At 47.4% G+C, this 14,695-nt stretch overlaps 1 protein-coding gene across 1 annotated transcript in view; it reads right to left on the bottom strand.

The window, feature by feature from the left end:
• Positions 1-567: 567 nt before the first annotated feature.
• Positions 568-14,695, bottom strand: part of LOC127023688 (discoidin domain-containing receptor 2-like) — a 35,006-nt gene continuing 20,878 nt past the window's right edge. Inside the window, exons 11-16 of the mRNA XM_050907955.1 lie at positions 13,657-13,901; positions 10,911-11,032; positions 10,333-10,530; positions 6,708-6,942; positions 4,294-4,443; positions 568-3,057 (exon numbers count right to left, since the gene is read on the bottom strand). Of these exons, the coding sequence (XP_050763912.1) occupies positions 2,917-3,057; positions 4,294-4,443; positions 6,708-6,942; positions 10,333-10,530; positions 10,911-11,032; positions 13,657-13,901 (1,091 nt within the window). The 3' untranslated portion in view covers positions 568-2,916. The remainder of the gene's footprint in view (positions 3,058-4,293; positions 4,444-6,707; positions 6,943-10,332; positions 10,531-10,910; positions 11,033-13,656; positions 13,902-14,695) is intronic.

Genomic DNA, 14,695 nt, shown 5'->3' with positions numbered 1-14,695 from the left:
GAGGTGTGCAGTGAAGACCAGGAGGTAACAGGCACAAGATGCAACAAGGGGAAGGCCCACTGGACACAAGGAGAAAATTCTCCCCCACGGGAGAGGCACAGCCCTGGCACATGGTGGCATCTCCATTCCTGGAGATCTTCAAAGCTCAGCTGGGGAACACCCAGAGCACCCCCTGTAGCTTTGAAGGTGGCTCAGTTTTTAGTGGACAATTGGATTAGAGACCTACAAAGGTCCCTCCCAGCCTAGATCTTTCTCGAGTTTAATATGAACATGAAAAAAATTGCTTACTGAAACGCAGCACCGTATTCACGGCACAGAACAAGGATCCCCGGCTGTTCCAGGTCCCCTCAGCCTCCTCGGCTCCTGAGGAGGCTCAGGCCAGCACCTTCCCAGCATCTTCAGAAACGCCCTTCGAAGCTCACTCCTTTAAGCAGCCATAGCCAGTGGCTGCTCCTTCCACACCTGGGGGTCACACGCTTACCAAAGAGCTACTGAATAATCAGACCAAAATATCGGTCCTCAGTGCAGACATCTGCATAAAAAAGTAGAAATTCACTTTTGTCAAGGTTATCGTTAGAATTTATTGATATGAGAGAAACTTCGTATGTCAACATGTCAACGGAGGAACAGCACATCCTGACGTAACAGAAGTACAAAGCCCATCCAGGTGACGTTACAGCGCTCTGGTATCTCTAAACTCCAAAGTACAGGAGATCACGCACACGGCTGTGTATGACTTGGGTACATTTTCTGGGACAGGATAGAAATACTCCAGAAATACAATCAATGCATGGTTTGCCAGCCACCAGTGCCCACCAGGCTGCAGCAGGGACCACGCTGGCTTTGCCTCCCACCGCCCAGCTCCAGATGGACGGCGCACACGTGTAACGGCAGCTCACCCTGGGCCCCTCTAGTCAAAGGAGAAAAAAATTACCTATCTGGGGGTGAGATTCACCTGAGCCCATGCAGCCCTCGCAGGGAGATGAGATGACTTGGACCCCCCGGCTCCTTAGCACGTAAAGGGGGCTCAGAGGACCGGCTCGGATGGAGACGCCTACGCGCAGCCAGGGGAACCCCACGCCGGGCCTGCAGCGGGACAACCTGGGCACGGTCCTATCAAGGGAGCTGCAACTGGGGAAACTTCACCACAGTTTGTTCTGCCCGGGGAGCAGACACAGCCATGCCAGGCTCCGTCCTGGCAGCTGCCAATTCAGAAGCATGCTTTTTCTTTCAACATAAGTTATCCTCATATTGTAACTGTTTTGACATCCCCTCTCTCAGCAGTGCCCTCTTACAGAGCTCATAGCACAGACAGCCATTCATACTATGCTTGTGGCTAAGACAAAAATTATCTTTATAATCTTTACTGGAAATATATGCTATGCTGGATGCTGTTATAAAAAAGCCAAGTGCTGAGCTTTCATCTTCTCCCAGCTTATGAAATATTTGGTTTGGTCCTAAGTATCTTGCTAAATGATTAGAGAGGGAATAGCAGAGTATTCCCCAGGCAGCTGGTAAATCCACAATGGGTTTATTGTAGAAACGAGCTGAATTCTCTAACTTACTCCAAATGGATTTCAGAGCCCTCTAAAACCCTCCAGAGAATGAGCCGTTTGTGACACAACAAACAAAAAACAACCCCAAGTTCAATGAGTAAATGGTCTTGCGTCGTGCAGGGAGCATCCAAAATAAAACACAAACCCAGACTAAGGGGATATGTCAGTCCCATCTCCCGATGCCCGATTTGATCACAGCAATAAAGGAGCCTGGGCCGAAGTGCGTCTCCCTGGCCGACAGCACTAACCCTGCTGCAGACCTGAAGAGGAACCACTGATGCTAGACATACGTATCTGAGTGCGTGCGCGCACGCGTGTGCCGGGGGACGACCCGTACTCTGCTCCTTTTCCTCTCGCATGAGCTATGACAAGTGACATAGCGGGTTCCGCTCTCAGCCATTCGGTTTCACCAAATCTAAGTTCCCTCTGCACATGTAACAGCATTGACTTAGAGATCTCATATTAATGGGTACTTATACAGGATTAATTGCACATCAGTCCATTGTGGCTACAAGTTCATTAGGCTAATAAATCTACATAGTGACAGTAGTACAGTATCAGCTACTTTTCAATACAAACTCCCTACCCTAGCCTTAATTTGTAGGTCAAAAGAAGATCTTCTACCGCAGTGACCTTCCTACGACCTTTAACATTCATTTTCAAAATTTTTTTTCTAGAAAAAAAAAAATCCAGTGTGGGGAAAACGCACATATATAACAAAAGCAGTGCTTAACAACCACAGGAAAAAAGAACATGATCTTGGACTCTTGTATCAGCATCCTCCATAGACCCTGGCAGCGTTACTTCCAAAGGGTTGCTAAATGCTCCGTCAGTTCTCAAGTCCGTCAAACCATTTCCTAGCTCTAGACATTTCTAGTCTCTCACTATACATATTGTCTGTAGCAAGAGCATACAGAAACACTTGCTAATGTGCACAAGACTTCCATTTGATTTAATGGAATAGTTTTAGAAGACTGAAGTCTTTACTTCTAGAAATCTGTTCTTGAGTGGTAGCGCTCTCACCGACTGGTAGCCTTCTATTCCACCCAGGAGAGAGCTCCAAGTCCCTCAGTTTCACTCATTCGTTTTGCCCAAAGGTGTACGGGTATCTAATAAAACCCTCTCACAGTATTCCCAGGAAATGATTCAGAAGAGGAGATGATTTTTCAACCAAATGAGATCCTCTGGTCCTGTGTGTCAGACCATGGCCAATAGAATGAGCAGCTGCCATGGACATCTCAACTTAAATACGGTACAGTCAAGGGAGGAGAGCAAGGTGGCCTGACCATCTTCCCGTGAGGTACAGGCAAAGAGACACCAAAGTCACTCTGTTCTCAACAGTCTGTCTCTCTTTCTGGAGTCAAATGTTTGATTCCATTTGTTCTAGCAGGAAGTGGTGAATCATGTCAAAAGTGGGACGATCTTTTATATCCCTGCTCCAACATTTCAGCATCAGGTCAAACACAGGGTTAGGACACAGAGGAGTCTGGGAGAGATAGATCTGAAAGGAAGAAAGTTACAGCTATTTCAGTGGTTTTTCATAAAAGAACTGAACCTTCACTAAATTAACACCAAAAGGACAGTTTCATTCTAGGTTTACAAGACATGGCCATCATGCAATGTTTGAAATCCATTCAGTGTGAATCTGGCAGTGAAGTCTGGATGGAGCTTTGACGCCATCTCAAATGGCACTGCGGACACTTTGCCAACTTGTTTGATGAGCTGGTCACAAAACAGTCCTTTGTCCCCCAGGAAACATGAATGCTTCAGAGAGATTTGTCTTCCAAGTGACAGCAAAACACAAACCAAAACCAAATTTACCACAATAAAATCCAAATACTTTCACTCACCGTAGACAACACATGAGGCTTTCTAAGCATCGTGACAGCTTGTTAGCAGAGACAGAAAAAACACCTTTTAGAGCTTATCTAAAGCATAGCTTGGCAGAATTTTTTTTTCCCCTCTCATTTCAATACACATCTTTTAGGCTCTTAACTAAATCATTAGTATTCAGGAGACAGTGAATAAAACCTCCCATCATTTTATTCCCCTTAATCCTTTAACTTGTTTGGTGCTAAAGGTGAATTTTGGGAGAACAGCAAGTTGTTCTGAACTGGCACTCCACTTTTTTGGGTACAGTGATCCTCAGTACTGAGGGGCCGGATTGTCCTGCGTCATCACTGGTATCTACTGAAGGCAGCAGCAGTGGAGTGCACAGTCCTGCCTGGGAGTTAGTAAGAGAGGACAGAATCACACAGAAAAGCCCTTCAGCAACTAGAGACGGCCAAAAGCTTCTCGGCATATGTGGAGATATTACAGGGAGTATCTAATGCCTGGGAACTAAGAACTCCTCCTTCCCCACCTCAGTAAGTGCTTCCTTGTCTTTCAGAGAAAATGCTAGTGGGAGAGAGATCTGACAAAGGAAAAGAGCAAAAGGATTGTGTAGGAGAGCCCAGAAAAGCTAAGGAGGACAGGGCAGATTGAAATGGAAGTGGCTTATAGTAAGGAAGAACCACTGGACAGGGCCAAAAGATTCTTCCAGTGTGACTCCAAGGGAGGAAAGCCAGTGCAATGAGCCTAGATAAAGGGGAAGAGAGGTGGGACACACTTGAGAAGATGAGTAATAGAAGCAGAGACTTCTGCAGATGACATAAGGCCAGCAGAAGGGCCCTGAGGAGATCCACCTGGACGTGACCAGGTCATGTGAAGGAAGGAGAGGTCACATTCACTTTCTTACCTGCCTGCCCTGGCTCCGGAAGAACTCTCCTGTGTTCTCGATGACTTGCTCATCTGAGAGGAGGCTGTAAGGTTGCTCCTTACACAGTATGAACATCTCCCAGAGGGTGACCCCAAACGCCCAGACATCACTGGCTGTGGTGAACTTGCCCTGTGAACAGAAAGGATGTTGTGACACCAGGTTGCTCACAGTGCACACATTCAGCAAAAACCATCTGTCAACACCCTCTGCTGCTAAACACGAGGATGCAGAATTCATACCTGGGAAAAGGCTCTGAAAAAGAGACAGCAGAGCAGGCGACCTGCTCTCAGCAACACACAAAGGGACCGAGGCATGACACGGCTGCTTCGTGGGGAAGGAGCAGCACATCTGTGGGACCCACGGGACAGCTCTAAGAAGCTGCAGTTTTCACTGGGGCAAACCTCTTGAAAGAGGGAGCAAGTCTCAGAGAAAGCCAGAGACTACCGTCCCTCCTGAGAAAGTCTGTATTTGCAGCAGTAAGAAAATGGACTGTGGGAGGGTGGCGGATAGCTGCTGCCCACCTCCACCCGAAACACAGCAGTGCAGCACAGAAAAGCCTTTGAACAGGAAGCAAAGCCCTTGGGGTGAAAGCAGAGCCGAAGCAGACTCCAGACTTTTATAGAGAAAGGCCAAGATAATTTTGATCTTTGCACATGTAAGAAGTCGGTGACAGTCAGCTTGCTGTCCCTGTTTTCTGTCTTCGAAAAACGTGCCCTAACTGGCTGTGTTTGGAACAATGTGTTTCTGAAGAAGTAAAAAGAAGCTGAAGATTGCTCAGAAAATAACAGAAAACAATCGGGGGCTGGAGGGCCTGTTTGGGCAGAAAACATCTGAGACCCGGATCGCCCAGGCTTATCTGGCAATACTAGCAGCCTGTCAATGTTTGGAAGATGTTCACACGAGGAAGATGGCAGTGACTTACAGTTTAGATGCAGCTGTAACCAGGAAAATAGGGTGAATTTAGGAAAGCTTAGGTCTATCAGCCTTTATAGCAGAGGTAATCACAATTTTTCCGGGTACTCGGAGAGTGTGTTGTAAGAAAGTATAACCAGGTGATCTCACCAACTAGTTTGAAAAAGAAATATTGCACTGATTATTAAGGAACAGCCTCCAGACTGGATGTGTTTGGGCTGTTGAACAATCTCCTAAGGGCAGACAGCAGGACCCTTAAACACGAAACAAAACCCCAACTTTAAAACCAGACTTGGCACTTGAAACTCATCAAGTTTTGTCCCTGCCCCTCTCAGCTTCCCAGCTGGGGAAATAAGCACAGAAAGGCAACTTCCTTATGATTCCAGCAGGAATCCTGAATGCCAGGCACAGAACAGAAATTAGGCCCCAGATGAGGGCTGAGGGACAGGATGCCATCCAGAAGGACCTGGACAAGCTTGAGAAGTGGGCCTGTGTCAGTCTCATGAGGTTCAACAAGGCCAAGGGCAGGGTCCTGAACATGGGTTGGGGCAATCCCCAGTATCAATACAGGCTGGGGGATGAAGGGATTGAGAGCAGCCCTGGGGAGAAGGACTTGGGCATACTGGTGGATGAAAAACTGGACATGAGCCGGCAATGTGCGCTCACAGCCCAGAAAGGCAACCGTATCCTGGGCTGCATCAAAAGAAGCGTGGCCAGCAGGTCGAGGGAGGGGATTCTGCCCCTCTACTCTGCTCTGGTGAGACCCCACCTGGAGTCCTGCATCCAGCTCTGGAGTCCTCAGCACAGGAAAGACATGGACCTGTTGGAGCAGGTCCAGAGGAGGCCACAAAGATGATCAGAGGGCTGGAGCACCTCTCCTGTGAAGACAGGCTGAGAGAGTTGGTGTTGTTCAGCCTGGAGAAGAGATGGCTCCAGGGAGACCTTACTGCAGCCTTTCAGTACCTAAAGGGGGCTTGTAAGAAAGACGGGGACAAACTTTTTAGCAGGGCCTGTTGCTATAGGACAAGGAGTAATGGTTTTAAACTAAAAGAGGGTAGATTTAGACTAGATATAAGGAAGAAATTTTTTACAATGAGGGTGGTGAAACACTGGCACAGGTTGCCCAGAGAGGTGGTAGATGCCCCATCCCTGGAAACATTGAAGGTCAGGCTGGACGGGGCTCTGAGCAACCTGATCTAGTTGAAGATGTCCCCGCTCACTGCAGGGGGGTTGGACCAGATCACCTTTATAGGTCCCTTCCAACCCAAACTGTTCTATGATCTGTGCTGTATTTGCAAGGGCACGCTCCTTTCCCAGGCTATGAGTTAGGTCCAACGCAACCTAATGGACTTCTCGCCTGGGGCCATCTGTAGCATACGTTTTGATGCTATAAGGACCATTACACAGACATGTGTTACTGTTTCAGGGGCACAGTGAAAAATCAGAGGAAGGGAGAGAGAATGGTTTTGTGCAGTTCCTACCAGGAGGATGCTTTCCCAGGCCATCCAACGTATGGGCAGTACGGCTCTTCCCTGGATGCGGTAGTAATCCCCACTGTAAAGATTCCTGCTCATGCCAAAGTCTGCAATCTTGATGGTGTAGTTGTTCCCCACCAGGCAGTTGCGAGTTGCCAGATCTCTGTGCACAAAATTCAGAGATGCTAAATACTTCATTCCAGAGGCAATCTGGGTGGCCATGTACAGCAGGTTAGAGTAGCTGCATTAAAAGAAAACATAACAGAAAGAAAAATCAATAGAGTTCCCCACACTCAACTTTTTCTTGCATTCGATGTGTTACAGTGACTTGTCATTTTATTTTCTGCCATAACAGTGAAACTAAACTGTCCAGTTTCAGGGCACGAACACCCCCACCTGCCAGGCTAAGCCAAGCTCCTGAGCTGACTAAGCAAGAACAGACAAGCTGTCCCTGAAATTCAGGGCCCTTAGAATTTGACATCCTTCAGCTTTTTTAATATCAAGCATTAATCTCAAGATTTTCAAAGAGTTTATGCATGAAAGCACCAACTTTTTGCAGAGAGAAAAATTAAGCTGTACAATCTCAGAATCTCGTATCTTAAAAACTGCTTAGCCTGGTATTTCAAACACCACCACTATTGCATGCTTACCTTAACATAAGTATGTCACTCAACATTAAGGAGAGCTTACTTTTTTTAATATGTTTAATACTACTGAAAATATAAACAGACGCATCTTCCATCTAATATAATTCCCCCATTAGCAAAATGAAGATAATATTAATAAAGTTGCACGATACGCAGACAGAATTTGGAGCATCCGACTTTCAGCATTCTTCACTGTCGTGGTGTAACCCCAGCCAGCAGCCAAGCACCACGCAGCCGCTCCCTCACTCCCCGTCCCCCCCTGCCCCCTGCTCCCGGTGGGATGGGGAGGAGAATCGGGAAGGAAGGCAGAACTCGTGGGTTGAGATAAGAACAGTTTAATAACTAAAGTAAAATATAATACTAAAAATAATAATAATGAAATATAATAATAATAATAGTAATGAAAAGGAATATAACAAAAAAACGGAGGGGGGCAGGGGGAAGGAAAAAAACCCAGTGATGCACAATGCAATTGCTCACCACCCGCTGACCGATGCCTGAGCAGCGATCTGCCCCTCCTGGCCAACTCCCCCCCAGTTTATATACTGGGCATGACGTTCCACAGTATGGCATACCCCTTTGGCTAGTTGGGGTCAGCTGCCCTGGCCATGCTCCCTCCCAGCTCCTTGCACACCTGCTTGCTGGCAGAGCATGGGAAACTGAAAAGTCCTTGGCTTAAGATAAGTGCTACTTAGCAACAACTAGAACATGAGTGTGTTATCAACATTATTCTCACACTAAATCCAAAACACAGCACTGTACCAGCTACTAAGAAGAGAATTAACTCTGTCCCAGCCGAAACCAGGACATTCACACACTATTATTCTGTGATGCTCGGCTTGTTTCCCACTGTGCATGCTCAAATGCTTCACACAACCAAGCATTTGCCACAACAAATCTAATAAACTCTTCACAGTTTGTATTTCTCTGATAAAGGTCAGAAAAAGAAAGTCTCCTCCTCTTTGTGTTCTGGTGGCAACGAGAAAAGCGCTACCATGTTATCTAAATTAGAATGATGTAATGCATCTAATGATAATAGATCCAATCTATCTATTCTACTCAATAGCTAAGTTATCACTACAGCGATTCAGAGGCAGCCCCTCACCCCGGCAGAGCACTGGCAGGAGGGTCTGGGCACCACCTCCCCGGCTAGGTGCCACTTGGCTCAGTCCCACAGTCAGCTCGATGTTTCTCCTGATCCGGGGGGACCTGTTGTGCCCCCAGAGAAGGAACTCTGCCTCCCACTTGTACCTTGTTAACCTGGTTGTTGGCTTTCCACATAGGAGTGGGCATAGCCTCCAAGATCCTACGTTCTCCCTTCCCCCTGCTCAGCTGCAGTTGTCTCCCTGCCTGGGACTGTTGCTCTTCCCATTCAAGAAGCCCAGTCTCTCCTGTCCCACCGGCACCCCGAAAGGGTCCCATCAGCAGCTACCATTTGGCTCCCTGCCCCTCCGCTCAGCAAGCTCTGCAGGGCTTGATGCGTGCGGCTCTACATACAGAGGGGCAGGATGGGAGACGCTTCTCAGCAGACTCATCTTCATGATTTGCTAGACAGCCAAACAGACAGTAGGGAGATGCGTTTCAAATACCAAAGAGCCATAAGGACTTAAAAACGCATGACTTCTCTGCAGGAAAGGGCTGGTCACCACATTTGGTGCACCAAATACTGGGCTTGAGAGACAGGTGGGATGGTTGGACCTCGCCACGTCAATTAGACACCCACAGGCACCGGCAGAGACAAGCTGCACTCTTTGGCAGGGGGATTCATTTCACTCTCGGTAAACAACTCCTATATAGACAGATATCTGAGCTAGTCATACCGGCTTCCTTTAATGTGAAACTGTGTCTGGCTGGAAGGGACAAAAGGAGAGGCTGAAGGATCAGCTGGAGAGAAAGAAAAACTAGAGGGAGAGCCAAGTAATGGAAACCGAGCAAGAATAATGTGAGTGACAGTGCTGAAGTCAGATGAGAGGTGAGGAGGAGATAAAGAAGAAAGGACAGTTTGAGGCTTTGGCCAGGAAAAAAAGCCACAAGTCTAAAGGTGAAAGCTGTTTCAGATGTGCAGAAAGGGCAGGAGACTGGAGAGAGCTGGAATATGTTTCTACTCGGATGCAAATCCTCTCCCATCCTACAGTTCCTGGTGTGTCATGACTGCAGGATGCCAGTTTAACACTCCCTGACAGAACTACTGACCGCTGACAGCTACTGGCAGAAACGCTGGTGTTGCCTCGACATGGTAAGACCCAGCCATCTCCTCTCCAGTCCAACAGAACTGGCTCTGCCTAACTGCCTAGTTCTTGAACTATAAATCCAATCCTTTGTGGAGGTGCATGCCAAAGGCTAAGCAATGCAGCAACTTCTGATGAGTGCAGGTTTCTTTATTGAGCAGAATACATTAGTCCTACACACAACTCTCCTCTGAGGAGAGGACTTCTGCAATAGTAGAGATGCTTTTATGTTAGATTTAATCCTTCCACAGAGGAGGGAGATAAGTGCCACCGTTGACAGAAAAGGGTTTTCTTTGCCAAATATTCTCCTTCTGTTGGCTGATGAAATCTCTCCCTAGTGAAGCTCCACACTCAGCTCCCCTCATGTAATATTTTTTAGACATCCAGAGAACATGTGAACCTTCTTAAAAGCCCAAGAGACATTCTTGATTTTCATCCCAAAATTCTTGCTGTATGCAACTGGCTTTCCGCATTAATGAAATATTTGATGCAAGTCCACTAATGTAGACAGATGGTCACATCAATAAACAACACATCTAAGATGGTCACCGTGACCAGAACAGCCCACAGTCAGGGATGCTTCACGGGAACACAGACCTCCAGAGGCCTCAAGAACAACCTCCCACGCAAAGCAGGACTAGCATCCACAGTATGTGCCACGGCAATGGCAGGGCTGGAGTAAGGTCACTGCCTGGAAGGCACAGCAGATGAAACTGGTAGCTCTGTGTTGTTGATTCGTCCCAAAGCTCCTCTTACCTGACGCAGGGAATATTGTTTGAAATGGCAAATTTGCTGTAGATCTCCCTCTGCGACAGGAACTGATTGAGGTCTCCATTTTCCATGTACTCTGTTATCATGCACAGTGGGTCATCACGCACACACACCCCCAGAAGCCGGATGATATTTGGGTTCTTCAGCCGTGACATGATCTTGATCTCCTTCAGGAAATCATTTCTTGTAAAACAGAAAACACAGGTTCGAATCCTAAACTATGCCTTTGTCTAAGGAAAGCAGAAGTAGCCTGTAAGAAAATCTCAGTTCAGAGACATTTACGCTTCTGCACACAGTAAGTCTGAAAGCTGGTTCTGTGCTCGTGTTCAACATTGACCCCTTCCCCAGCAAACAGGATTAATACAGCATTTCAGTTTGGCATTATGTCTATTCCTATCCCCCTCTCCCTGCTTGTGTCCTGTTCCTTCCATGCACACACAGAACATACACCAGAGACACATGACACTCTCTTACAGAAGTCACCAGGGTTACCCTATGTGACACTGTTGCTTGGAGAGTATTTGCTTTCCTTCTCAGATTGTCGGCATTGCGGATGCGCTTACCTGGCTGTTTTGTTGACATCTGATCTCAGCATTTTCACTGCTACAAGAACCGGCTGGTGAGTGAATTCTGTAGACGAGACTCCCAAGAATTCCAGCAGGCCATCGGCTTCACAAAGGTGCACCTGCGGGGCAGAAGGCAGAGGCAACTATGAGAGCATGCACAGGCAGAAAAACCAGAGGAAAACAACATCACATTGAGGTCACCAGTTTGATCACCGCTGGCAGAATGACCAAGTGAATGATCTAATGAAGGTGACACTGTCCTGATCAGAGATAGCCCATAGGTTGGCCCTAGATCCTGGACAAAAATGTGTACATACACTATATAGCCCATGACGTAGGAATGCACGTGGACTGCAGCCTGATGTGTCCCCAATGCACTGAATTTACTGCACGTGTGCAGACTGGTGCAGTAGACTACTGGGGCACTCCAATTCGCCCAGCAAGTACTGGAGATGTTCAGGAAGGCCACCGTGCCTGGAGCTGTCTGCTTTACTCTGCATGTGCACGCAAACAGCACGGCTGCAGCAGGTTTGGCATGTACGGCACATCACACCAGCCATACAAGTCCAGAACTGTCCTGCAGCCTGGCTTGAGTCACTGCTCAAACTTAACTGAGGAGCATCCAGGAATTACAGACAGCTATCCAAACTCCTCCAATTCCAGAAAAAAACAGGCAAAAAGTGTGTGCGTGCGTGTGTGTCAGTGCATGTGTGATGCGAACACCTCACCTGTGAATATACCCAGAGACAAATACTCTGATGAGTACACAGAATTCCAGGTTTCTTCAGATAAATAAATGAACAAAGACATAAAATTACTGCCAGGGTTGTATAAGAAGGGGTGACAACAAACCTGCTTAAGGAGTTATCAGAATGCATATTCAAATGGAGAACTGGGCAAGAGATGCTGGGGTGGGGAAAGCAGACAGACCTGAGTGTGTGGGATAGGAAAAAGGACTGGAGGAGGGGAACAGACTGGATGTGTCAAAGACTTGCAGCAGTGAGGGGAATGTAATGGGAGCTTAATGAATTTTATATGAAGAAAGCAGCAAGAACTTATGTGACAAGCGTGGCGAGGAGAAAAAAAGGAGACAGCATAGAAAATGGGACAAACCCACAGAACAGAAACAAAAGTACAAAGATGCTGCTGCTGTTACATGGAGAATGAAATCTGCTGTGGTGAAAGTACAGTCATGAGACTAGGAATAGGAAAGAAAGCCACAGTACTAAACACGTGTATTACAAGCGCAGGTAATGTGTCACTGAGTCCAGGGAGTGGATGGTTAGGAGCAAGGAAGAAAGAAGATTGAAAGGGAAGATGAGTGGAGAGGTGAAAAAAGCAATGAGCCATGTTGCTAGAAGCAAGACTGCACACTAAGCCAGAGCAGTGGAGCAGAGCATATGATGATGACCAGTTTGTTAAAGACTAAGGAGGTGAGAGGGAGAGACGGGAGAATGCGATGCGGCACATTTGCAAAAGTGAGGGAAAGAGCCTGTGATGTGAGGAAAGGAACAGGCTCTGAATCAATCTCCGAGAAAAATGGAGATGGGAGAGCCTGGCTGCTGCTGTTTGACAACACAAAGGAGGAAAGCTTTGACAGTTATTAGAAGGACAGGAATGAGAGGGAAGGAGAAACTAGAAGCAAAACAATGACAAAAAAAAGCCTCTCTGTTTCACTTGTGGAGCTCAGTCCAAGACAGGGCAGGATCTACGCAACAGCAGAAGGGGCTACACCGACAGCCAGATGAAGAGGCTGAGGATGTCAGCACCTTCCCCACACACGGAGTGATCCAGAAAGAAGTGAGGGGGGCAGGGAAGGGGCTGGGGTAGGCAAGGTGTGCTGTCAGAATGGAGGAACTATAAAGATGGGCACATCAGAGGAGGAAGCAGCCAGTAAAGGGCTGTGCTTTGCCAAAATGTACTAGACAGGTAGAATTTAAGGCTACGAGTGAGCAAAGGCTGGGAAGAAAAAAAAAAAAAGAGAGACAGTGGAAGAGTGGGAGCAGGAGAGGGGAAGACCTGCTCAGTATGGAACTAGGGATAGTGTGGAAACGAAGCACGGAGAGAAGAAAAGGCAAGGTGAAAACATTACTCCTTGAGCTCCTTTCAAGCTGTGAAAGAGAAAGCTTGGCAGATGACAGATGCATGTATCATGCTGCCTGAGGCTTCCGACACAAACTGGGGCTTGAGCAAGCAGCAATGCTAGAGAATACGTGAGGGCACCACAGTGCTTGGGAAGTGTCTGTCTTTTCTTGGGTCAGCGTGCAAAGCCCCACCAGAACCTCCATCTGTTAATGGGAAAGCTGTTTTTACAGCTAGCATCAATCTGTCTTGGGTGGAGTCACTGTTAGAATTTTCAAACTCACATGCCTAAAGGTGGGTGACAGCCGTCACATGTTTGGTAAGTCCATGGAAGACCATGAAACAGCCTGAATTCCCACCCCCAGGCCTTTTCTATAAGGTCATAAACAGGGATATGAACAGCAAACAGAAAAAGTTTGCAAAGTTCATCTGCTGAGTGGTACCAAGCAGCTGCCTCATAGGTGCAGAATGGGGCTCTCTGAAGCCTATCCTAAGGGACATCAGCTTTCCCCAACAGCAAAGACATGTATTAAATAAAATACTGGTATGCAGAACCCTCAGCCCCCAAGTACGAAGCAGTGCCAGAGAGGCAGCTCAGAAGATTCAGCTCTGCCAGGCATCTCCTTTCTGTTGGAGGAAAAGTGGAAGAGAAAGGCTGTACCTCTCCAAACTGTCCTTCTCCCAGCTTCTCCTTGAGTCGTAGCTGCTGCCGTGGGAATTCACCCACTGAGATGTCCTTCTTGGTAAGTGAATCCACAGTGAGGGCTGGGACTGCATACATGTTGTTGCCGGTCACACCTTGCAGGTGGACAATATCCGTTTCAGCGTAGTGAGGAACATTGTTCTGAAAGCCTTGGTGAGGAGTGGACTTGGTCAGGTCAGGCTCAGCATAGTCCCCACTGCACACTAAGGGGAAACCAAAGACAGGTGGAGTCAGCACTCACTCCCTTAAAACCAGTACGGCCCACCTTCCACTCCTCTCGATCCTGCAGACCTCTGGGAATTCAGCCTAGCTGCACGCCTACTACCTTGTACCAAGGTACACCCAGACGGAAGACTCTGCTTTGTTTTAACTAGGGCTGAAACCAGAGCAAGCCGCACTTCTGCAGACACCAGAATACCTGTGAGGTGCCAGTGAATTCAAGTTAAACCGCTGCCTGCTCTATCCAGTTATGAGAGCTAAAGTTCTTGCCCAGACATGGAGGCATGAGTCCGAAGTGATTTCCTGTTTCTGATTCATCCTAAATACGATCTGTTCCCCTTACCTGATGCAGGGATGTTGTTTGCAACATCAAACTTGCTCTGGATTCCCTTCTGCAACAAGAACTGATTAAGGTTTCCATTTTCCATGTACTCTGTTACCATGCTACGCTACCTCTTACAGCTTATTCACATAAATATCATGGGATAACTCTTTATAATTAACTCCCTGGATGGTCAGTATTACACAGAACATTTGTTCTGCTTCAGATTCACTTCCTGACTCAATCCAAATCAGTCTCCCTGTGTAGTATAATGCTGGATCTTAGCAACTTGTCAGTGCTTGAGGAATGCAGCACTGCCCTTCCATTCACTAATCAGCACTGTCATCACTGAGTACAAAACACTGTTGGAAACGTTCCCTTCTGCCTGTGTCCAAAAGCTCCCCAGGGGCTGGAAGCCAGGGCAGCACTGACAATTCCCTGCTGCATTTCCCTCTG

The sequence above is a fragment of the Gymnogyps californianus genome, chromosome 18 (genome assembly GCF_018139145.2).
Source record: "Gymnogyps californianus isolate 813 chromosome 18, ASM1813914v2, whole genome shotgun sequence".
NCBI classification, from domain to species: domain Eukaryota; kingdom Metazoa; phylum Chordata; class Aves; order Accipitriformes; family Cathartidae; genus Gymnogyps; species Gymnogyps californianus.
This window is presented reverse-complemented; position numbering and strand designations above follow the sequence as displayed.